Raw genomic sequence first — 26391 nt, 5'->3', positions numbered from 1 at the left:
TCATGTACATTGAGTCCGTGATGCCATCCAACCATCTCATCCTCTGTTGTCCCCTTCTCCTGCCTTCAACCTTTCCCAGCATCAGGGTCTTTTTTGATGAGTCGGGTCTTCACATCAGGTGGGCAAAGTGTTGGAGCTAGCTTCAGTATCAGTCCTTCCAATGAATATTCAGGACTGATTTCCTTTAGGATTGACTGGTTTGATCTCCTTGCTGTCCAAGGGACTGTCATGAGTCTTCTCCAACACCACAGTTCAGAAGCATCAATTCTTCAGTACTCAGCCTTAATGGTCCAACTCTCAGATCCATACATGACTACTGGGAAAACCACAGCTTTGACTATATAAACCTTTGTTGGCAAAGTAATGTCTCTGATTTTAAATATGCTGTCTAGGTTTGCCATAGCTTTTCTTCCAAGGAGAAAGCATCTTTTAATTTTGTGGCTGTAGTCACTGTCTGCAGTGATTTTGGAGCCCCACAAAATAAAGTCTCTCACTGTTTGCATTGTTTCCCCATCTATTTGCCATGAAGTGATGGGACTGGATGCCATGATCTTAGTTTTTTGAATGTTGAGCTTTAAACAGCTTTTTCACTCTCCTCTTTCACTTTCATCAAGAAGCTCTCTAGTTCCTCTTCTCTTTCTGCCATAAGGGTGGTGTCCTCTGCATATCTGAGTTTATTGATATTTCTCCTGGAAATACTGATTCCAGCTTATGCTTCATCCAGCCTGGCATTTTGCATTATGTGAAACATGTAAGTTAAATAAGCAGGGTGACAATATACAGCCTTGATGTACTCCTTTCCGGTTCTAACTGTTGCTTCTTGACCTGCATACAAGTTTCTCAGGAGGCAGGTAAAGTGGTCTGGTAGTTCCGTCTCTTGAAGAATTTCCCATTGTGATTCACACAGTCAAAGGCTTTGGCATAGTCAATGAAGCAGAAACAGATGTTTTTTTTCCTGGAATTCTCTTGCTTTTTCTATAATACAACGGATATAGGCGATTTGATCTGGTTCCTCTGCCTTTTCTAAATCCAGCTTGAACATCTGGAAGTTCTCAGTTCATGTACTGTTGAAGTCTAGCATGGAGAATTTTGAGCATTACTTTGCTAGTGTGTGAGATGAATGCAATTGTGTGGTAGTTTGAATATTCTTTGCCATTGCCTTTCTTTGGGATTGGAGTGAAACTGACCTTTTCCAGTCCTGTGGCCACTGCCGAGTTTTCCAAATTTGCTGGCATATTGACTGCATCACTTTAACAGCATCAATCTTTAGGATCTGAAATAGTTCAGCTGGAATTCCATCACTTCCACTAGCTTGGCTCCTAGTGATGTTTCCTAAGACCCACTTAACTTCGCACTCCAGGATGTCTGACTCTAGGTGAGTGATCACACAATCGTGGTTATCTGGATCATAAGATTTTTTTGTATAGTTTCTTCTGTGCAAGGACATATATGAAAGTGAGGTATGACACTCTGAGTCAGATATATAAAGAATGAGCAGTTATGAAATGGTAAGCTGTTTGAATGCAATCTCCACAGAAACATAAAACTTTAGGAGTTTCCTGAAAATACTGCTATCTGGGCCTAGAGCCAATGGGCTCCAATGGGCTCTGATGCACAGCCCATCAGAGTCTCTGCCTGGCTGTGCTTGTGCTAAGATATGTGGGGAAGGTGGAACATACTTGGTCTAAGACAGTGGCCCCCCAATCTTTTTGGCACCAGGGACCAATAGTGTAGAAGATAATTTTTCCACAGACAGGGTGGGGGGATGGTTTCAGGATGATTCTCCTAAGGAGTGTGCAACCTAGATCCCTTGCATGCACAGTGAACTGTAGGGTTTGCACTCCTGTGAGAATCTAATGCCACCACTGATCTCACCACTGGAGGGGAGCTCAGGTAGTAATGCAAATGATGAGGAGTGGCTATAAATATAGATGAAGCTTTGCTCATTTGCCTGCCCATTGCTCACCTCCTGCTGTGTGGTCCAGGGGTTGGGGACCCCAGGTCTAAGACATAGGTTGTCCAGGGATGGTTTTGGACTGGGGTGCCCCATGCTTTTGACTTTCAGAGCAGAAGAGTACTCAAAGTACATCTGCTGAGAGCATCTCACAGCACCTTGGTTTAGGTCCTCCTCTCTAGCTGATCCCCCAACAACCTAAAGGGCATCACAGATGCTGTGAGATGAAGAGATGCCTCTGCAGCACCAAGTCATATTATTCTATCCATATACTCGATTGTTCTAAAATCTTGACTTTTCTGGAGGTTTTCACATCCAGAAAAACAACATGGTATTTACTGCCAAGCAGAGTATCATATGGTTGCTTCATGCAATAGCTATTTCAGGAAACCTATCTAAATAAGGACCCTCAGTGGCCTCTGTAGGTGTTATCCACTCTTTGGCTAACAACACTCAAGGCAGACGCAAACTTGAACTTCATTTGCATTGATTTGTTGACATGTGAGATTCTCCTCTCTGCTTTCTCCAAGCTAATTGTACCAGACAATTTCTTGACTCTATAGAAATAATATGGCTTCCCTTGTGGCTCAGTGGGTAAAGAATCTGCCTGCAATGTGGGAGACCTGGGTTTGATCCCTGGGTCAGGAAGATTCCCTGGAGAAGGGATAGGCTACCCACTCCAGTATTTTTGGGCTTCCCTTGTGGCTCAGCTGGTAAAGAATCCGCTGGCAATATGGGAGACCTGGGATTGATCCCTGGGTTGGGAAGATCCCCTGGATGGAGGCATGGCAACCCACTCCAGTATTCTGGCCTGGAGAATTCCATGGACTGTACAGTCCTTGGGGTTGCAAAGCATTGGGCATGACCAAGCGACTTTCATACCACATAGAAATAATAAGAGACTTGTTGTTGCTCAGTTGCTCAGTCACGTCTGACTCTTGGTGACTTAGTCCTTATGTTTCTGGAGTCCACAGTTCTGCCTCAGATGTTATTCTAATTTTACCAGGTCACTTTGTGCCTTTCTGCCATGTTATTTGAATGGTTCTCAAAAACCTTTTGAGTAGCTTTAATAGATGTACAATTTTGAATATATTGTTGAAAAGTCCCTGTGGTGCAGTGATGAGGGTTGTTTTGTGTGGGGTGATGCCTGTACATTTCAGGAATTCTGGGGAAATCAGGATGGCACAGTAGGCAGCACTGAGTTCACCTCGCCCTTCGAACACAACAATAACACATCCATGTGTGGAGCAGCTCTCACTACAAACAAACCAGAGACTGACAGAGAGACACTTACACAATCAAGACTGTAAGAGAGGTGCACACAAATCAGGTAGGAAGGGAAGAGAAGCAGTCAGGTTGGGATTGTGCCTGTAGTGAAGGACACAGATGAGAACGGGGATTACACAGGCTCAGAGATTCTCCCTGGGGAGTGAGCAGTTTGAACCACCCTTTGGGCACCCCAGTCTCAGGGACTGATGTCAGGAGGATATGTCTCCTTGCTGCTGCTAAGTCCCTTCAGTCGTGTCCGACTCTGTGTGACCCTATAGATGGCAGCCCACTAGGCTCCCCCGCCCCTGGGATTCTCCAGGCAAGAACACTGGAGTGGGTTGCCATTTCCTTCTCCAGTGCATGAAAGTGAAAAGTGAAAAGGAAGTCGCTCAGTCGTGTCCGACTCTTAGCAACCCCATGGACTACAGCCTACCAGGCTCTGCCATCCATGGGATTTTCCAGGCAAGAGCATTGGAGTGGGGTGCCATTGCCTTCTCCGTACGTCTCCTTAGCTGGCTTGAAAAGCAGTGTCACTGACAGTGAGCGTGTAAGAAACCTAAGGTCTGCTTGTGAAGACAGCATACACACTGGCTTATGCCCAAGAAGGAAGGAAGTAGATAAAAACTATCTGAACTCTGCATGGTTTCCTGTGGCTACCTCAGTGTATGCCCGGCCCAAGTTGAGTGCCCGGTCCAGCTCGCTTGCTCTGTGGCACAGCGCCACACTAGGGTAAGGACTGCCAAGGCCAAGGGAGGTATACAGTAGTAGGGGGATGAAGACCTGGCACAGCATCTGAATGGGGGGCAGCAGCCATTGCTGTCACTCCAGGAGGCAGCAGATTGGGAGCTGTCCAGAACTCCAATGGTCTCAGGACCACCACAGTCTGAATCCTGACCCACACCAAGCACTCATTCCAGGACCTCTTGCTCCAGCACTGCTTCCCTTTAAGGCAAGGGTGCTGGTCGTGGGAGAGGCAAGAGCACACACACAGAGGGAATGGAAGCATCTCAGGCCTGACCTTCGTGACTTCTGCTCCAGCAACTGGGAATCTGCCCCCACCCCAAGGGGGTGGTGATGGTCATGAAGCAGAGGAGAAGCCCTGAATCACACCTGGATCCAGCTCTAATGCCATCTCATGCTCCATTTTCTACCAAGGTGGTAGTAGTCAGCACATCCTAGGGGAAGACGTGACTCAGGCTCAGGTCAGCTTCAGCTCTCCCACTGGGCACATACAGACTATATAGGGATGCTCCCACTAAAGGACACTCCTTCAAGACCATACAGGTAACTGTTTCACCTAATGTCAGAGACAGAGAAAGTTAGCAAAATGAGAAGACAAATTTGATTCAAATGAGACAAAAGAAAACTCTTAAGAAAACAAGCAATAAAACAGAAATAAATAATTCATCAGTTAAAGAGTTCAAGGCATTAGGAATAACAATGTTAAGTGATTTAGAGAAAAGAATAGATGAACACACTGAGAATTTAATAAGGAACTAGAAAATATAACAAAGAACCAGGAAGAACTGAAGAATACAATAAATAAGCAACATACACACACAAAAGAATGAACAGCAGACTAGGTGACACAGAACACATAAATGATCTGGAAGATATAATAATGAAAAGCACCCAATCAGAGCATAAAAAAGAAAAACAAATTTTAAAAAATGAGAACACTTTAAGGGGGCTCTGAGACAACATCAAGCATATCAATCTTTGTGTTATTGGGAACTTGGAAGGAGAAGAGATACAGAAAGTAGTAAAAAAGTGCATTTGGTGAAATTATGTCTGAAAACTTCCCAAACCTGAAGAAGGAAATATTGTCCAAGTTCAGGAAACATAGAGTGTCCTGGATAGGATGAACCCAAACAGACCCACACCAAGACATGTAATTAAAATGGCAAATATTAAAGTGAATTCTAAAGGTAGCAAGAGAGAAACAAAGAATCATATACAAGGGAACCTCCATAAGGCTATCGACTGATTTTATAGAAACTCTGTAGACCAGAAGGGAAAGTGCTGAAAAGGAAAAACCTACAACCTAGACTAATCTACCCAGAAAAGTTATCATTTAGTCTTGAAGGAGAGATAACTTCTCAGACAAGAAGAAACTCAAAAAGTTTATCAATACTAAAATTACCCTATAAGAAAAGTTAAAGAGTCATCTCTAAATGGAAAAGAAAAGGTTACAGTCAGAAGGAAGAATCTATGGAAGGAAAAAAAATCCCACTAGAAAAGGGAAAAATATAGCAATGGCTGTGAATCAACTATTTAAGCTAGTTACAAAGATTAAAAGGAAATAAAATTATAAAATATACTATAATAAACAGTGAAGGGATAAACTAGAAGGTGTAAAATATGACATTAAAAACACAAAATATAACTGAAAATAAAAAATATAAATATTTTAGACTGTGATTGCACTTAAATGACTACCAGTTTAAAACAAAAAGAAATAGTTACAGGTCAACATATATGTAACCACAAACCAAAAACCTAAAATAAATACACAAAAAACTAGAGAGAAAGTAGTACAAGCACACCACTAAAGAAAATGATCAAACCACAAGAGAAGAAACTACAACAATAAGAAAATAACAGAAGAATTACAAAAAGAACCAGAAAACAAGTAAGAAAATGGCAGCGAGTACATTCCTGTTAATTCACTTTAAATGTCGACAGACTAAATGCTCCAAGCAGAAGAAACAGAGTGGCTGACTGTATAAATACAAGACCCATCTGTATGATGCTTATAAGAGATTCACTTCAGAGGTAAAGAGAAACAAACTGAAGGTGAGGGATGGAAAAAGTTGGAAATAACAAGAAAGCAAAGGCAGCATTACTCATATCAGACAAAATAGACTTTAAAACAAAGTCTGTAACAAAAGACAAAGCATTATATAACGATACAAAGATCAATGCAAGAAGAGATATTATACTTGTTAATATCTATGTACCCCATACAGAAGCACCGATATGTATAAATATTAACAGGTATAAAGGAAGAAACTGACAATACTTTAGTGGTAGTGGACTTTAATATTCCACTGACATCAGTGCATAGATCATTCAGAAAAGAAAGCAATAAGGAAACTGTAGTTTTAAAAGACACGCTAGACTAGTTGGACTTAATAGGTAAGTCCTGTTGGTCTTAACAGGACATTCCATCCAAAAACAGCAAAAGAAATTCTTTTCAAGTGCCCATGGAATGTTCTTTGGGATGAATCACATGTTAGGCTGCAAAACAAGTCTGAACAATTTAACAGGACAGAAAATATATCAAGCATTTTTTTCTAAGCACAATAATATGAAACTAAATATCAATTATAGAAGAAAAATGGGAAAAATACAAACATGTGGAGGCTAAACAACATGCTACGAAAAAAAAACAATGGGTCAATGTAGAAATCACAGAGGAAATCAGAAAATTACTTGAGACAAATGAAAATAAAAACACAACTTTCCAAAATCTGTAGGATTTAGTAAAAGCAGTCCTAAGAGGGAAGTTCATAGTGAGACAGACCTATCTCAAGAAACAAGCAAAAAACCTCAAGTGAAAAATCTAACTTATCATATAAAGGGATGATAAAAGGAAGAACAGCAGAAGGAAATAATAAATACCAGAGAGGAAATACATAAAATAAAAGCAAAAAAAAAAAAAAATAGAAAAGATCAGTGAAACTAAGAGCTGGTTGTTTGAAAAGATAAAGTCGATAAGCCTTTAATGAGGCTTATCAAGAAATAGAGAGGATCCAAATAAAATAATAAATGGAAGAGGAGTAGTAAGAACTGATGTCTTGGAGATACAAAAATCATAAGATAATACTACAAACAGTTTTAGGCCAACAAATTGAACAACCTGGAAGAAATGGGCAAATTTCTAGAAACATACAATCTTCCAAGACTGAATAAAGAGGAAATAGACTATCTGAACAGATCAATCACTAGCAGTGAAATTGAATTTGCGGGGAAAAAAAAAAATCAAGGCCAGACAGCTTCACAGGGGAATTCTACCAAATAAATAGAGTTAAAATCTACCTTTCTCCAACTATCCCAAAAAAATTGAAAAGAAAGGAACACTACAAAATTCATTCTATGAGGCTACCATTACTTTGATGCTGAAACCAAGAAACTACAGAAAAAAAAAGAAAATATATCTAATGGATATAGATGCAAAAACCCTTAAAAAATATTAGCAAACTGATTTTGACAATATATAAAAGGGATCATAAATCATGATCAAGTGGGATTTATTCCAGGGATGTAAGGGTGGTTCAATAAACATAAATCAATCAATATGATACAAAACATTAACAAAGGCAAGATAAAAATAATCAGATAATCTCAATAGACACAGAAAAAGCATCTGACAAAATTCAACATCCATTCATGATTAAAAATGCTCATCAAAGCTGGTGTAGAGGAAACATATCTCAACATAATAAATGACGTTTATGACAAACCTTTAGCTAACATCTTACTCAGCAGTAAAAAGCTGAAAATCTTTCCTCTAAAATCAGGAAGAAAACATACATGCTCACTCTTGCCACCTCTACTTAATGTAGTACTAGAAGTCCTAGCCACAGTAATCAGACATGGAAAAGAAATAAAAGGCATCCAAATAGGAAGGAAAGCAGAAAAACTGTCACTTTTTGCAGATGACTTGATACTCTATACAGAAAACCCCAAAGTCTCCACCAAAAAACTATTAGAACTAATAAATGAATTCAGTAAAGTTTCAGGCTATGAGACTAGCATACAGAAATGTTGCTTTTCTATACACTAATAATGAACTGTCTGAAAGAGAAAGCAAGAAAGCAACTCTGTTTCAAATCAAATCAAGAAGAATAAAACACCTAGGAGGAAACTTAACTCAGAAAATGAAAGATTTATGCTCTGAAAACTCTAAAACAATAATTAAGGAAATTGAAGATGATTCAAAGAAATGTAAAGATCCATATTCATGGATCAGAAGACTTAATATTGTTAAAATGTTATACTACCCAAAGCAATCTACATATTTAATGTAATCTCTATCAAAATATCCATTACATTTTTTCCCACAGAACCAGAGCAGATAATCCTAAAATTTATATGGAGCTGTAAAAGACTCTGAATAGCCAAAGTCATTCAGAGAAAGAAGAATAAAGCTGGAGTTATTACACTCTCTGGCTTCAGATTATATTAAAAAGTCAAGACAATATGGTTCTGGCATAAAAACAGACACACAGCTCAACAGGACAGAATAGAGAGCCCAGAAATGAACCCACACACCTATGGTCAATTAATCTATGACAAAGGAGGCAAAATATACAAAGGAGAAAAGACAGTCTCTTCAGTAAGAAGTGCTGGGAAAACTGAACAGCCGCATGTAAAAGAACCAGATATCGAACAATGGACTGGTTCCAAATTCAGAAAGGAGAACATCAAGGCTGCATATTGTCACCCTGCTTATTTAACTTATATGCAGAGTTCATCATGCGAAATGCCGGGCTGGATGAAGCGCAAGCTGGAATCAAGATTGCCGGGAGAAATATCAATAGCCTCAGATAAGCAGATGACACCACTCTTTTTTTAAAAATTTATTTTAATTGGAGGCTAATTGCCTTACAATATTGTGGTGGGTTTTGCCATACATTGACATGAATCAGCCATGGGTGTACATGTGTCCCCCATCCTGAATCCCCCCTCCCACCTCCCTCCCCATCCCATCCCTCTGGGTCATCCCAGTGCACCAGCCCCAAGCACCGTGTCTCATGCATCAAACCTGGACTGGTGATCCACATATGATAATATACATGTTTCAATGCTATTCTCTCAAATCATCCCACCTTCACCTTCTCCCACAAAGTCCAAAAGTCTGTTCTTAACATCTATGTCTCTTTTGCTGTCTTGCATATAGGCTCATCATTACCATCTTTTTAAATTCCATATATATGCATTAATAAACTGTATTGGTGTTTTTCTTTCTGACTTACTTCGCTTTCTATAATAGGCTCCAGTTTCATCCACCTCATTAGAACTGATTCAAATGCATTCTTTTTAATAGCTGAGTAATATTCCATTGTGTATATGTACCACAGCTTTTTTATCCATTCGTCTGCCGATGGACATCTAGGCTGCTTCCATGTCCTGGCTATTGTAAACAGTGCTGTGATGAACATTGGGGTACACGTGACACCACCCTTATGGCAGAAAGTGAAGAGGAACTGAAGAGCCTCTTGATGAAAGAGGAGAATGATAAAGCTGGTTTTAAACTCAACATTCAAAAAACTAAGACCATGGCATCTGGTCCCATCCCCTCATGGCAAATAAATGGGGAAACAATGGAAACAGTGATAGACTTTATTTTGGGGGGCTCCCAAATCACTGCAGATGGTGGCTGCAGCCATGAAATTAAAAGACCCTTGCTCCTTGGAAGAAAAGCTATGACCAACCTAGGCAGCATATTAAAAAGCAGAGACATTACTTTGCCTACAAAGGTCCATCTAGTCAAAGCCATGTGAGAGTTGGACCATAAAGAAAGCTGAGCGCTGAAGAATTGATGCTTTTGAACTGTGGTGTTGGAGAAGACTCTTGAGAGTCCCTTAGACAGCAAGGAGATCAAACCAGTCAATCCTAAAGGAAATCAGTTCTGAATATTCAATGCAAGGACTGATGCTAAAGCTGAAGCTCCAATACATTGGCCACCTGATATGAAGAACTGAGTCACTGGAAAAGATCCTGGTGCTGGGAAAGACTGAAGGGAGGAAGAGATGGGGACAACCGAGGATGAGACGGTTGGATGGCATCACTGACTCAATGGATACAAGTTTAAGCAAGCTCTTAAACTCAACTCTGGGTGTTGGTGATGGATGGACAGGGAAGCCTGGCGTGCTGCAATCCATGGGGTCACAAAGAGTTGGACATGACTGAGTGACTGAACTGAACGGAGAATATTCTCTAACGCCATTTACAAAAATAAATTCAAAATGGATTAAAAACTAAATATAAGACTGAATACTTTAAAACTTCTAGAGAAAAACATAGGCAGAATACTCTTCAACATAAATCATAAGAATAATTTTTTGGATCTGTCTCCCAAAGTAAAGGAAACAAAAGCAAAAATAAACAAATGGGACCTAATTAAACTAAATTTTTTTTGCACAGCAAAGGAAACCATCAAGAAAACAAAAAGCAAACTACTGAACTGGAGAAGATATTTGCAAGTAATATGAATGATAAGGTGTTAATATCCAACATACATAAACAGCTCATGTAACTCAACATTAAAAAAAAAAAACCAAACACCTAATTAAAAATGGGCAGAAGAAATGAATAGACATTTTTCCAAAGAAGACGTTCAGAGAACCAACAGTCACATGAAAAGATTCTCAAGATTGTAATCATGAGAGAAACGGAAATCAAAATCATAATAAGATATCACCTTATACTCATCAGGATGGCTAATTCCAAAACTCTACAAATAACTAATACTGGCAAAGATGTAGAGAAAATGAAATACTTGTACACTGCCGGTGGGATGTAAATTGGTGCAGTCACTGGAAAACAGTATGGAGTTTCTTCAAAAAGCTAAAAATGGAACTATCATTGATCCAGAAATTCTACTTCTGGGTATATATCCAAACAAAACACACTGATTTGGAAAAGGTACATGCACCCCAGTGTTCATACCAGCACTATTTACAATAGCCAGGATGTGGAGGCAACTTAAGTGTCCATCAACAGATGAATGGATAAAGAAGGTGTGAAGTATATATAATGGAATACTCCTTCATCATAAAAAATTATGAAATTCTGACATTTGCAGCAAAATGGATGAACTCATAAGGTATTAGGCTTAGTAAAATAAGTTGGACAGAGAAAAACAAATACTGTATGTTATCACTTATATGTGGACTCTAAAAAATGAGACAAGTAGATGTATATATAAAAAAGAGAAACAGACTCGCAGATATAGGGAAGAAACTAGTGGTTACCAGTGGGAAGAGGGAAGAAGAGGGGCAAGATAGGGGTATGGAATTAAGAAGTACAAGCTATTATGTATAAAATAAATAAGCAACAAAGGTATAAGTATAGCACAGGGAAGATAGCTAATGCTTTATAATAAGTTTAAATGAATATAATCTATAAAAATATAGAATCACTATGCTATATAGTATACCTAAAATCAGTATAATATTATTAATCACCTATGAAAGTGAAAATCACTCAGTCGTGTCTGACTCTTTGTGACCCCACTGACCATAAAGTCCATGGAATTCTCCAGGCCAGAACACTGGAGTGGGTAGCCTTTCCCTTCTCCAGGGGATCTTCTCAACCCAGGGATCACACCCAGGTCTCTCGCATTGCAGGCAGATTCTTTACCAGCTGAGCCACCAAGGAAGCCCAAGAATGCTGGAGTGGGTAGTCTATTCCTTCTCCAGCGGATCTTCCCAACCCAGGAATCGAACTGGGGTCTCCCGCATTGCAGGTGGATTCTTTACCAACTGAGCTATCAGGGAAGCCCATTAATCACCTATATGTCAAAAATTTTTTTTTTAATTTTGTAAAAGCATTCTTGGATGTAAGGACATGTCCTTTGTTTCCTTGTGGGAAATGGCTAATGTAATCTATAGTCAGGCAGGTGGAAGACTCAAAGTATTTCAACTGCCCTCTGGAGGGTATTCTCTGGAAAGATGGAAGTTTCCAGAAATCTGCAGGCTGCACAACAGGAGACAGCCATCCCTATAGGCTTCTAAGAGTCAAATGTCAGCAATTTCCTATGGCTCAATCTAATAAAAGAGACCAAGGACTCGAAACCCCTCACAGGACATGAGGTAATTAAAAATTCCACAGATTAGTCCTTAGGAATTTAATTCTAAGCACGAGGGGACATAAGGTTCAAAAAAACCTGGTTATCTATTATGCACTGAATTGTGTTCACCCCCGTCGCCTCAATTCACATGTTAAAGTCCTAAACCTTAGTACTTCAGCATGTGACCTCACTTACAAGTAATTTTTATTTTTTTTCAGAAGTAGTTACTTCAGGTGAGGTCATGGAGGAGGGTGGACCCCTAACTCAATGTGACGGTGTCCTTATAAAAATAAACTTCGGACACAGAGACATGCGCATGGGGGAACACCATGTCAAGATGAGAGTTATGGGGTCCCAAGCCCAGTGAGCCAGCAGGAGCTGAAAGCAAGGCTTGGGATGCACATCTCCTGGCAGCTTCAGAGATGGTGAGGCCCTGCCAGTACCTCCGGAGCTCTGAGGTTACATGTTTCTGATGGTGAAGCCACTCAGATTGTGACGCTTTGTTAGAACAATTCTAGCAAATTAACATGTGGCCTAAGAGGGTTGTGTTCCTTTGGAAAGAAAGCCCAAGGCTGGCTCTACATCCAGCAACTCAGGGCCTCACAGAAACACACTTCACCAGGTCTGAGTGTGGTTGTCTTTGGAGGGGAGGAGCGGACCCAGGTGAGTGTCAGGATTCTCCATGATAATGCTAAAAATCCAAAAATCCATGTCTGTGCCCAAATCTATGTTTTCCAAAGCTAGTGGATCCTATGGCACTGGGAAAGGGAAGGCAAAAAATTAGGACTGAAATTATATCTGTAAATCTTCTAGGCCCAGAAGGGTTCCCTGCAGTGCCTCCTAGGAAGCGTTCATGTTCTGTGCCATCTTTGGGTTAAACTCACTGCTCGGAAAGATCTTGAATATTTTATTTTGGAGAAGTGTTTTCTGTCCTTGCTAGTCTGTGCATGTGAAAATGAAGTTGTGATTTGATACTCACAAGGAAAAATAGATTATTTTGCTGGCAAATTGGTTTTTTTGGATCAATGATGTGGAGGAGTGAAGGCTGGAATCGGTTGCCAGGAGGCAGAGCATCCATCTCCAACAGATGAGACTGATTCTCTGCAAACTGCACTGAGTGTGATGATGTTAAGATAACCAAGTACACATTTTCCATGTGGATCTTTAAAAAACAATATCAAACGTAAAATCTGCTGTACGTGGCCTCCAGAGAGAACACGCTTTTTTTCCTTTACAATCTAGATTGTTGTAAGGAGCTCTGGTTCCGACGGCTTTAGCAGTTAACAGAGCCTATCAAATTTTTATTACAATCCCCAGAGCTGGAGACAATGCAGAGCAGTTTGCTGGACTGTGAGCAGATTTTCCTTGCGGGGAAGAACATGCTCAGCATTGCTGCTTCTTTGCAAACAGTCTTGCAGGATGGGAGCAGCTAGCTGTTCTGCAAATTATTTTTCTGATGGAGAGGGAAGTCTACCTTTTACTCATTGCATCCTCAAGAGAGCATGCAAAAATGCATAGAAACACACTTAGAATTGTCCCCATCTCCCTCTTTGGGCTCTCTGTTCCTCACTTCCTTTTTTCTTCCCTAATTCCATTTTTGATTTGTGCTGTGAGAGGAGATGGCTTCTTATGCCTGAATTTCTTCCTCTGATGACAAGGAAAATGTAGAGGAAAATATCAACTCTCGTACAGGGGCCAAAGGCAATTCCTTTGCCTTTGAGGATTCCTGGTACAAGGGAATGAGCCAGGAACTCTTTAGGTGAGAACACAGAGGGGAGGTGTCTGAGTGGTCTGCCACTCATCCCTCGGGGGAGCTATTTCAGCAGAATCCTGGCTGCAGGATGCTTGGAGATACCGCAAGCTGAAGTGCCGAGGCCCAGGACTCAAATGCAGATGTTACATCAATCAATGCCAATTTAACCAGGAAGATTATTTTAACCTTGGGATGTCCCTTTATGTGTTTCAACACATGGTTCATTAGTTAATCTCCAGGAAAGTTTCCCTCAGGGCCCCCTTTGACTCTGTGCTTATTCGGACAGCCAGACCATCAGGCATGCGATGAATTGCAAATTGAAACAACCTCAGCATCCCCAACAGATAGGGGTGGCATGGGGTGGGTGTGGACACACCAGGTAAAAACCACAGATCACTCACCGTGGCATGTTTGCCCCTTTACTTTGTGGAGCTGAGGGTGAGGAGGTGGTGGTTACAACCCAGAAAGGTAGTCAGTGTAGGTGTTGGGAAGGTGGGCTACACCTCCTCCATCCATCCTATAGGCTGACCTCAGTAGAACAGCCTGATCTCAGTGGAAGACCCTTAACTATTCTCAGAAGGAAACAGTCAAGCATTTGGAAGTTACGGCCCATTAATTTCCAGGTGGGTCTAAAGCCTTCTGATGTTAAATGCTAACAACGTTTCATCTGGGGAAGAGAAGCTAAGGTCTCCCTGTTTACACAGTCATGCTCTGATTCTGAAGTCATCTTCTGAGCAGAGGTAGACTAAATACCTTGAGCCTCAGTCTTGTAATGTTAGTAACAACAGCCAGAGTTCTTTTAGGTGTTGCTCCTGTTTAGTTGCTAAGTCATGTCCAACATTTTGCAACCCCACTGTAGCTCTCTAGGGTCCTTTATCCATGGATTCTCCAGGCAAGAATGCTGGAGTGGGCTGCTATTTCCTTCTCCAAGGGATCTTCCTGACCCAGGGATCGAACTGTTGTCTCCTGTGTTGCAGGCAGATTTTTTACTGCAGGGCCACCAGGAAAGCCCTTTTTAAGGTGAGGCAACAGCTAAATTCAAAGAACCGGTTTGCTGTCAGAAAGACTCTCCACTCACTTGCCCTGGTCAGCCCTATTTTGGGGGAAATAAAATCTTAAAGTTAAAAGATTTATGTTCTCAACTTTAAACTCTAAAATATAAATGTACTATATATCTTCATTTAAGGGAAAACTGACTCACTGGCAAGACAAACTATATATAGAAGTGGTGTTTGAGACTTGTGTACAGATATGAGCATTAAAAGTTGTGCAAGAAACAGCAAATATTCAAGTAGCTAAGTAGCAACTTGGTAAATTTTATACTAAGGGTGGTAGTGATATTTCGTAGTCTTCCAGTTTTTTAGCCAACACTGTGACATCAGAGCTAACTCATTCTCATTATTTTGAAGCATTTATACTAAACCCTGCTGCTGCTGCTGCTGCTGCTGCTGCTGCTGCTGCTGCTGCTAAGTCGCTTCAGTCGTGTCTGACTCTGTGCGACCCCATAGACGGCAGCCCACCAGGCTCCCCCGTCCCTGGGATTCTCCAGGCAAGAACATTGGAGTGTGTTGCCATTTCCTTCTCCAATGCATGAAAGTGAAAAATAAAGTGAAGTCATTCAGTCATGTCCGACTCCTAGCGACCCCATGGACTGCAGCCCACCAGGCCCCTCCGTCCAAGGGATTTTCCAGGCAAGAGTACTGGAGTGGGTTGCCATTGCCTTCTCCAATACTAAACCCTGCTTTGTACCAATAGATGTCGTTACAGAAGCACACCATATCCTAATTGATTAATTTTAGATATGCTTCTTTTCCTTTTTTTCATGGAGGCCAAGGCTTATAGTTTTGAAAAGCTAGTATAGATAGATCTATCCAGAAAACGTTTACCAAAGAATCATAAAATATACCTCAAACATTCTTCCTAATATACATTAGAATGTAATAAACATTCCTTTCCATTTTCCCTGGGAAATCCATGTAGATGAGAAAATTTAAGACAGGATTATTCAGGAAGCAGAAGAGACTTTACATGCTTTTGATTTTGAATTTATCAGCCACAAACAATCCATGTCTTCATGGTGAACTTAATCTGATGAAATAAGAATTGGGGCTTTGAATTAATTAGCTTGTCATTTAATAAGCACTTTTCTGATCACCTGCTACTTTTGAAGGCCCTGCTGTCACAGGCATCGTGTTTCTTTGGGATTTTAAACAAAGGAGCAACAGTAGTCAGCAGGAAGGGAGGCCAGGAACACAGGAGAGACATAAAGGGAGTGTCTCCAAATCTGCAGCTTATCAATGATAAAGTGTGATGTTACAAGGGATCTGAGTCAGTGGCTAGAATGCCCCACACAAAGCAATCGGATCCCAAACATGTGATGGATGATGAGTCACTCAATGGTCTCACTCGGGTCTCTGAGTCCCACTCAGTTGCTGACACCCATTTTTCTCCATCTGCTGTGCTTCCTTGTAGAATTGGGGGCAAAACTCTTGGGTCCTTCCAGGTCACATTCCATCCAGACTGACTGTAATTTAAAACCTTGGGGAAGTTGGCTCCTTCCTAAAAGGTGGGCGATTTCAGTCTTGACCTAGAGTGTATCAACCTTTGTTTGAGATTTCAGTGTAGCACCTGGTGGTTTGGTAAGACATCTGTTGCACTACCCAGAGTTCTAAGAAAGTAAATAATCTCTTTCTGCCCTCAGGGAAGCTAAACATAGGATACTATCACTGGTGAAACATGGTTTTGCATTAAGTTTTTTACATGAAGTTTTGCAAACTTTGAAATGAATTATTTAAAAATCCTGGTTTTGTAAAAAGATGCTGAGCAAAATAGTTTTTCGGAAATATATTTTCATTATAGAAAGATGTTAAGCACATGTGATTATGCTTCAAGGTCTGAGCAGTTAGCAATTATTTTTCAAATATAACATCACATAAAATCTCTGTATACAAGATGTGAGTGAAAGAAACCATACCTTGTGATAATATCCATCGAGAGTCTGTTGCATTCCTTGTACTCCAGGGGGTCCCTGTATTAGAAATAAATCAAAGGCATATGTAAACATTTATCAAAACAATGTGTATTTAAATAACATGCCTAAGAATTCTTGAAATCTTACAGGTAAGAAAAAGGAAGAGTCTGTTTAAGTTAAGTATTCTAATTAATAGAGAATTACATGGACATTAACTTATCAGGTTCCCAAATATATTTCCAAGTTGAATCCAACATGAATCCAAAGAAAGGTCCTAACTGGGAACATGTAACATATTACTAGACAGTCAGCCATCAGCATATTCTTTATTGAAAGGAATTGTACCCATGAAACTCCTCAAGGGAAGAGCTCAAGGGCTCCAGTTTATTGCTGACACTTCTTAGAAGACTTTGATCAACATGTTACAGAAATAAATGTGTGCCGTCCATGTGTTATTAACTTAAAAGATAAAGGAAAAGCAGTTTTCCTTTTTCCTTTTGCTTTACTCTTCTTGGATAAAAATGGGCTGCCCATAAGCCTTCAGGCCACAAAAAGATATTTGCTGTGTAATGTCAGGTTTGAGACATTTAAGTGGTTTTCAGTTGATATGGGGATATTCACAAAGCATTATAGTGAGATGCAGGAAGATAAAAAGGAAGTAAAGAAACCTGTCTCTCCCTAAAACTTTCTGAGTTTTTCAAGGATTGCATTTTGGGGAGAGGGGTAGACGAAAATGCAAAGATTAGCATGATTTTAATTCAAGTAGTTCAGGCTAAGATATATTCAGCTATCTAAGAAAAGAGACGGCAATTTCATCTACACTTCAAAAGCTTCTAGGAGGAGAGAAAATGTTAGAGAAGCAAAGTTCTCACAAGGTAACACGCCAAAAAACTGTGACTGAGCAAACCGAAGTCACTATTATACAAAGATTATTATTTTAAAAAGGGAACAAGCTTTGAAAAGCGAAGAAACATTTTAAGAGGCAAGCATTATTGAGAACAATATGGAGGTTCCTTGCTGCTGCTGCTAAGTCACTTCAGTCGTGTCTGACTCTGTGTGACCCCATAGACGACAGCCACCAGGCTCCCCCATCCCTGGGATTCTCCAGGCAAGAACACTGGAGTGGGTTGCCATTTCCTTCTCCAATGCAGGAAAGTGAAAAGTGAAAGTGAAGTCACTCAGTCGTCCCCGACTCTTAGCGACCCCATGGACTGCAGCCTACCAGGCTCCTCCATCCATGGGATTTTCCAGGCAAGAGTACTGGAGTGGGGTGCCACTGCCTTCTCGGATGGAGGTTCCTTAAAGAACTAAAAATAGAGTTGCCTTGTGATCCAGCAATCCCACTCCTGGGCATACTTCCGGAGAAAAATATAATTCAAAAAGATCCGGGGTCCCCAATGTTCACAGCAGCATTTTTTACAATAGCCAAGGCACGGAAGCAACCTAAGTGTCCACTGGGCTTCCCTGGTGGCTCAAATGGTAAAGAATCTGCCTGCAATGTGGGAGACCCAGGTTTGATCCCTGGGTCAGGAAGATCTTCTGGAGAAGGGAATGGCAACCCAAGTGTCCACTGACGGGTGAATGGATAAAAAGGATGTGTGTGGTACATGTACAGTAGAATATCACTCAGCCATCGAAAGGAGTGGAATAATGCCATTTGCAGCTACATGGATGGACCTAGAGAGTGTCATACTGAGTAAAGTCAGAGAAGGACAAATATCATATGCTATCCCTTAAATGTGGACTCTCAACAATGACACAAATAGACTTATCCACAAAATAGAAACAGACTCACAGAGAACAGACTTGTGGTTGGCAAATGGGGAGAGGGATGGATTGGGAGTTTGGGATTCAGTTCAGTTCAGTCACTCAGTTGTGTCCGACTCTCTGAGACCCCATGAATCGCAGCACGCCAGGTCTCCCTGAGTTCACTCAGACTCACGTCCATCGAGTCAGTGATGCCATCCAGCCATCTCATCCTCTGCCGTCCCCTTCTCCTCCTGCCCTCAATCCCTCCCAGCATCAGAGTCTGAGTTTGGGATTAGAAGATGTCAACTATTACATACAGAATAGATAAATAACAGGTCTTACTGTACAGCACAGGGAACTATATTCAATATATCCTGTGATAAACCATAATGGAAAATAATATGAAAATTATAAAAATGAGTCACTTTGCTGTACACCAGAAACTAACCCAACATTGTATATCAACTACAACTTAAAAAAAAAGAAATACTTTAAGAAACATTTGCTGTCGGCACTCACTGATATGGGTAACACCTGAAGTATATTGAAAAAGATTAACATTGGTCAACATTTATGACAGGTATTTCTTATGAACGGCCTGTGACATCTCTTCTAACACGAAGCCTTTGCTTTGTGTCATTAAACGTTGAGGACAGGAAGATGTAATGATGGATGATGGAATCAGGGTGGTGTAACTCGTGAGAAAATAATAGGCCTTGTGAGGAATGGAGCTTACTGTGGTTGGAAAGACAAATGATGCTGTTACCTTGCTGGAATCAAAACAGAGCTAATGTCAGAAAAGAATTCTCAAGGCATTATATATTTTTCAGATTCTCTTCCCATCAGCCAGCTTTGCGTGATGTATTCTAGGCCAGGTAGTTGAAGTGAGGAGGAAAGCAATCACTGAGTTGGAGTTATTTCACAAAGTGTCCAGGCCAAGAAGGTGTGGGTTAGGAACTCATTCTTGAAACTCAGCAGACAGGAGAGTCCACTGATCCTTCTGCAACCATTTTTAATGGGGCAAGCAGGAATCTTAGATATATATATCTAGTAGTAGCCACAACAGGTAGCTTAGGAGTATGTGTATGGTAGGCATTTGGTGAATGGTGAATGGGTGTTGATCATAAGCCCAATTAGATCAAAGAATAGTGATGTGGTGGGTAAATTTAGCTTCAGACACATTCATCTTAACTAAAAGTGAAAGGCTGAACAATTAAGGTGCCGAATATAGCAGAGCAATTAATAACATCTCTCAACTAGAGCATAAGAATCAATCAAATAATAATAGCAGACATTTATATAGTATGTGTTGTGTGCCAGGCATTACACCAAGGGTTTTAAATAGACTAACTCATTTAATCTCTACAATGACACCACAAGGTACCTACTCTCATTATTTTCAATTCAAAGGTACAGAAAATGAGCATTTGGAATGGTTAGCTGGCCCAAGGTCACACAACTGGTAATCGGTAGGGCTGATACTAAACGGAGGCAGCCTGGGTCCAAACTCACTTCTTATTTACTCTACTCTTTTAACGTAAAGCAGATTCTCAGCCTAAAATAACTTTGGGGGTAATTTTTTTGTCATGCTGACCATGACCTGAAGGATACAGAGTGTCTGATTGCTCTTTCCTGTTTTACTTACAATACTGAAATTGAAAATAAAATAAGCAAAACTGGACTTAGCACTTCATATGAGCCAGCAGTGTGCCTGACACACTTTCTCTGGAGGCAGTGCTGCTGGAGGGCTGAGCGAGGCCTCTCTCTACAGCCCGAATCTATCTTCATATATTCTCTCCAGTCGTGATAGGGAGATTTTGCTTGGCTAGCCCCCAGATACCTCCCTATCACAACTATACTCAAAATGCATCTTATCTTCCTTTGCAGAGCTTGACCGAGAAGGTGGTCAGAGGGCACACGCAGAAGGCCTCTGGAAGGGTCTTACAGGGAGCAGCATGGTAGGGCCTGCCCAGCACAGACAGGTGGCATGGTGGATGAGGACAGAAAAAATAATGGGATGGGGCTAATCTTTTAAAAAGTTGGGTGAGAACTGGGTCTGGTCTTTCACAGACTGGTTATCTGTCTGTGGCATGCACCTGTTTTCCATGAATACAGAACACATTCTTCACCCAGAAGCCTGTGGGTGAGCACACCTCCCAGGGCGAGGCAGGGGAGCCCAGGGCCACTCTTCCCTCTAAAAACAATAGCAAGAGCAGAGCCGGCTGAACAGGGTCACTGGTCAACAGAAAAGTCTGAACAACATTATTCAGATACCCACAAGATTGATAAACCTATAAAAGTAACTTCCACACATGGGGTTGCAAAGAATCGGACACGACTGAGCGACTGAACTGAACTGAACACTCTCTCATGTCCTGTTCTTGCCATAAAATGTCAGACTCATAGAGTCGCCTTCCAAATGAGGCCAACCAGAAATTTTAGTCTCTGGGGCTTCATTTGCTGATGAGCACTTATGATGATTTTTTTCTTTCTTGTTCTTTTCAGTCCCTGGGATACATTGGATACCACAAATTCCAAACATAATGTAACAGAGATTTACAGCGAACAGTCTAGCCTGCAGGCAGCACTTCTCACAAACTCTCCCAGGGGGCAGAAAAACCCTCTGGCGACTGGCAGAAGAGCCGGGACTGGGGCCTCCATCCTGCCGGACTACAGCCAGGGCTGTGGTGCCTCCAGGCGCTGATCAACCTCCATCAGGTCGGGAATAGTGACCACAGAGAAACAGGGTGCATGTAAACGCCAAAGGCAGTTCTCTGATTAGTGTCAGAAAAACAATACAGACCCCGGGGTCTTGGAATCAGTGGTTGCCCTATAGCCACATCCCCTAGAGATGTGCTATTTTTCTGTTTTCCGTGCTGATACAAAGCATGGCTAGAGGAGATCCAGACTCATTTGTTTCCAAGTTTATTAAGAGCTGTCAGCCCTGTAGATCATCAACAAAGCATGAGGAGGAAGACATGAAAGACGTGTATAAGTGACTAATCCTCAGGCATCACATGGCGTCAGTAGATGCTCCTGGGTGCTCAAGAGGTGGCTTTCTCTGAGGAAGATCCCCTGCAGGAGGGCATGGCAACCCACTCCAGTATTCTTGCCCAGACAATCCCATGGACAGAGGAGCCTGGCGGGCTACAGTCCACAAAGTCTCAAAGAGTCAGACACGACTGAAGCAACAGCACACACGCATAGCAAGGAGACATGCTTAGATGACTCAGGCCCAGGAGAAGAGGGGCCAGCCACGGAGGGCATGTCAGCCTTGGTTAACATTCTCAGGGGTTCTACTAGGAAGACCAGCTGAAGGTTTATGCAGAAGAAACGTGTCCCGATATCCTGTCCCTGACAATGACCCACAGCACAGCTGTATGGACATCATGGCTACATAATATCTGTCTCCTGTGCCACTCTGCTTCACTCTATTTGTGTTGAATTGGGATACACAGGATATGTGGGCTAATGTGATAAGTACACAACCACACAGCAGTTTTAAAACACTCGTGAACTCCAGCGAGACACACCTGTTCAGAACCCAACTGTGCTCACGTGTTACTTATCTGAGCTGTTTATCAGCCTCATGTGGGGAGAGACCCAGATGCTGTTTCGTGCTGCGAAGAATTGGACCTGGCGTGAAGAAGTGAATGAAAGCTGCGTTCAACTTGGGAACATAAACTGTTAGTGGTAGTTTAAAGCATTTTGTTTTTGGTAACACCTTGCTAGAGGTGGAAGACAGAAATAACATGATGTCGGCCACCAGCATCACCGGATGCTAGTGTGGAAAATGGTGAACTGTTGGCCTTCTCACTTGCTCAGAATTCAGTCTGGGCTATAGATTCCCTGTGTTTGAAGCATGGAAGGGTTCTCTGTTAAGGCTTCTTCAGTCCTGGTCTTGGCTGCACTTTCGCTTTTCAGCAGTTCATACAGCACGCGGAACTTGAAGAATCCACTTTTATCTTTTTTCCCCTCCCTGTCCTTTGCTGTGAGCCCTCTGTGCCCACCAGGGCTGGGCCTTTGGGTTAGCTTCAGCGCACCCTCAGTGCTCTGAACTGAGGCCTCTGTGGCTCTTCAGTCACTCTGCCCCCGCCCCGGTCCTCTCCTGAACTGTTTCCTTCCTCCCTCTTCTCTGAAAGCATCCTTCAGATCCCCATAACTGCTGACGAGGCCTCCGCGCACCATCTGGGTACTACTCATCTCTGCACACCAGAGCTCTTCAGGATCTCTCATCAGGAGCTCCTTTCAGGATTCACAAACACATATTTTAAGGTTGTACTCAACTGCTTTCTGGCCTTGTGGGTTTCCAACTAACTTCGCTAACAACCTTTGAAATATCAAAACCCTAACTATGAAAAAAGTTGTACTAATCAACTTTCTTCAAAACATGCTCAAAAGGCAACTTTGCTATAAGCAGAGATATAATAGAAAGTTTGTTACTGAAAACTCATTTGGGTTAATTTTCAAGAAATATTTTAAATTTTCCAATGGCTAGTAGAAAAGGCAGAGATGGGTAATTATTTTTCTGATATTAAAAAATGATTAGGAAGCCGAACCTCATCCGCAGGAATGGTAAGATGGGGCAATATTTCAATAATACAATAATTTGGGGAAAGTTAATGTTAAGAGTGAGTTTTTCTCATATACATCAATATATTTCCATTTATAACTTTATATATAACTTGGTGAAGCACCTTTACACTGATTATGGTGTTTTGAGTACATGTTGATCTTTTCAGCTGGAATGAAAAGTCCTTGAAGATGAGGAGTTTCCATTTTTTTAATCTTATCATACACATAGTACCCCACACCCACCCACATTTGCTGAATTTAACAGAATCTTTTGAAAGAAAAGTTTTGAAGGTATAGCCACTTGTTGGTTTTCATTTCAATTAGAAATGGTAGCAAACTGAGCGGTGGTCTTGCTGCTTTCAAACTCGCAGAAGACAAGGCCAACAGAATCAGATTAATGTAAAAATACGGCTAAATTATTGAAAACAAAGTTTCAGCAAGCTCCACTTAAGCAGAAAAAAGCCCATGGATGGATTTTTGACCAGAATTAACATGGAAAGTTGTCTCCTAACTCTGAGAGAAAAATCAATAATACTCTTTAGAAAATCTTTGGGAAATCAATTTCTTTTTCTTTTAAACACAGATCCTTTTATTTACCTAAGTATTTGCTCTAAATGAGTTTTTTCATTCTCTTGGAATTTAATTAAGTTAAACAGTGGTAATTTTAGAGTAGATTATTTTTCTGAGAATGTTTCTGCAACAAATTTTTAGTGGCTAAAAAGATAACAACACTCCAACCCCCATGCCGCTTTCTCCACCAAACTGCAAAGTATGATTTCTGAAGCAAGGAGGGGATTCATTAAGTGTTTATACTATAGTTCTATTTTAACACAGAGACCTCAAGTTCTCCTTCATAGGATTAAAATGGGAATGTGGGTGAGATAGTACATATTTGGTGATATTTAAGGTTCCTGGGAAGGGGCTCTTAATTCTGAAAATGTCTCACCCAACTTCTGGTTTATGCCTAAAACTCCATAAGGAAAGATTGGTTTATTCAGTGTTGAGTTTCTTCATGGACTCAAATATGAATGTTCTTAGGAGATATTTCATATTCACACAGCTCATGATGAGTCTAAATAAGTTTTCACTTACATTTTCTTAGATGGTAGGGTCATGTGACTGCAAAACATGTCACCTTATTTGATTCTCATAAAAACTAAGTGAGATGGATATTTTCCATCTGACATGAAAAACCAAAGTTTTACCCCCAAATCACACAACAAACAAGTGGTAGAACCAAGTCTAAGAGTTGTTCTCCTATTGTTGTTGAGTATGTTCTTATGGACACTCAGGGAGTACTTCCTGAGAGCAAGCTGGATGGGACAGAAAAGGAGGAGTAAAGGGCTGGTATGCAGAGGTGGGACGGTGGGGACGGTGGAGACATGGAGATGGTGGGGACAGTGGGTATGCTGGGACTTGGGGACGGTGGAGACGGTGGGGCGGTGGCGACGGTGGGGATGGTGGGATGGTGGAGATGGTGGGGCGGTGGGGCGGTGGCAACGGTGGGACAGTGGGGACGGTGGGACGGTGGGAAGGTGGACAGTGGGACGGTGGAGACGGTGGGACGGTGGGGCGGTGGGGACGGTGGAGACAGTGGGCGGTGGGGCAGTGGGACAGTGGGGACGGTGGGACGGTGGGGACGGTGGGGCGGTGGGGACGGTGGGGACGGTGGGGCGGTGGGGATGGTGGGGTGGTGGGAAGGTGGGGGCGGTGGGACGGTGGGGACAGTGGGGATGGTGGGGTGGTGGGGCGGTGGGGACGTGGGACGGTGGAGATGGTGGGGCAGTGGGACGGTGGGTATGGTGCACGGGAGGAGAGGGCACAGAAAGGGGTGCAGATCCTGAAGACTGCGGCTTCTCAGCCCCCAGCCTTGGGGCTCACCTTCTGGCATGAGGTTCTGAGAAATGGAGTTAAGTCTTAATACAAACTTGGACTGTCAGAGGTGGGACTCAGAAGAAAATCTACATAAGAACTATAATCAAAGAACCTGGCAAAGCATCAACACTTTTGCTTTAGAACTGGGAGGTCCTGGATTAAATCTGGGAAAGAAAGTAAATAATAATGAGCAGATGGCAGAGAATGACAATGGGATAATGACAATAATAGTCATAAATAACAATAGATATCCTCAGAAAGTAATAACCGTGCGGCAGGTATATATGCTATGGCATTTTACTCTCACAACAATCCAATGACGTAGAGATTAACCTTATTTTTCTTATAATAAAAAAGTTAACTAGCTTACCCAAGGTCATACAACTAATAAACAAGAGCTAGATTTCGACCGAAGTTGGCCTGACCCTATGGGGGTCGGTTTTGATATTTTAACTCCTCTATTGGCCTCACAGTGAGAGGAGGGATGACAGGGAAAAAAAAAAAAAAAACAATCTCCTTAAAGCTGGTTAAAAATATCAAGTAGGGCATTCAAGCCTAAGAGATCACAGATCTGTTCATGAGAGACAGACTCTACAAGCACCAAGCACAGGGAGCTGTGGGGCGTGGTGCAGATGCACATTTTCAAAGATGTGAATGACAAGAAGAGATGGAGAGGAAAGTGAGCAGAATGGGAGGCAGGGAGGGATAAGAGAGAGAAACCACAGGCAGATACAAGGAACGTTAAAATCGAGGAGAGCTTAGATAAGGAGAGGCAGATTTCTGAGAAGAAAAAGGAAAGACGCTGGCAATCTTGGTCAGCATCTTAAGTAACTCTTAAACATCGAACGACACCAAACGCAGAGTGGAATCTTGGCATGTATGAGATGGTGGAAGAAAAACCCAAAAACGCTCAGAGTTGGTGGGAAAAGACTACCTAATCAAGAGAGAAGACTGCTTAGGGACCATTTTGATTGGCTGACCATTCCTATGAGCATGAAATTGCAGTAGAGAACAGTCATGGGAAAGAAGTCACATTTAGTAAGAAGATGAAATACCCTTCAAGTAAGACTACAATTGTGCTATTGTGTTTCTGTGGAAGAGAGATTTGTGTATCAGCATGTGGGAATGGAAAGGATTCAAGTGATGCGGCAACACACTGGTTCAAGCATTTGTCAAGGGCGTCTTCTGGGGGCTCCCCCTACAAGAAGGTGAGAGCAGCTTTGTTAGAAGCCAGCAGCCAATGCTTATTCTGGGTGAACCTGTGGAATGTTGAGAAGCAGTGATCTTCTCTTGTCTCAGCCATATCCCTGCCGTCCCACCCCACCCCACCACCCCCTGCTCAAATAGCATATACCTGCATTATACTTAGAAAGATCAACAGCTCCTAAGTGTCTATCTAAGTTATTGCCAGCAGCCCTGGTTCAGAAGTTCAGAAGCAGCAGGAT

General features: G+C 41.7%; 1 protein-coding gene across 2 annotated transcripts in view; it reads right to left on the bottom strand.

Annotated features, from left to right (window-relative positions):
- COL19A1 (collagen type XIX alpha 1 chain) overlaps positions 1-26391 on the bottom strand; it is a 445397-nt gene that overhangs the window by 92408 nt on the left and 326598 nt on the right. For both annotated transcript variants that reach the window (XM_027550856.1, XM_027550857.1), the window contains one exon: positions 16751-16804. In XM_027550856.1, coding sequence (XP_027406657.1) covers positions 16751-16804 — 54 coding nt within the window. The remainder of the gene's footprint in view (positions 1-16750; positions 16805-26391) is intronic.

The sequence above is a fragment of the Bos indicus x Bos taurus genome, chromosome 9 (genome assembly GCF_003369695.1).
Source record: "Bos indicus x Bos taurus breed Angus x Brahman F1 hybrid chromosome 9, Bos_hybrid_MaternalHap_v2.0, whole genome shotgun sequence".
Taxonomy (NCBI): domain Eukaryota; kingdom Metazoa; phylum Chordata; class Mammalia; order Artiodactyla; family Bovidae; genus Bos; species Bos indicus x Bos taurus.
This window is presented reverse-complemented; position numbering and strand designations above follow the sequence as displayed.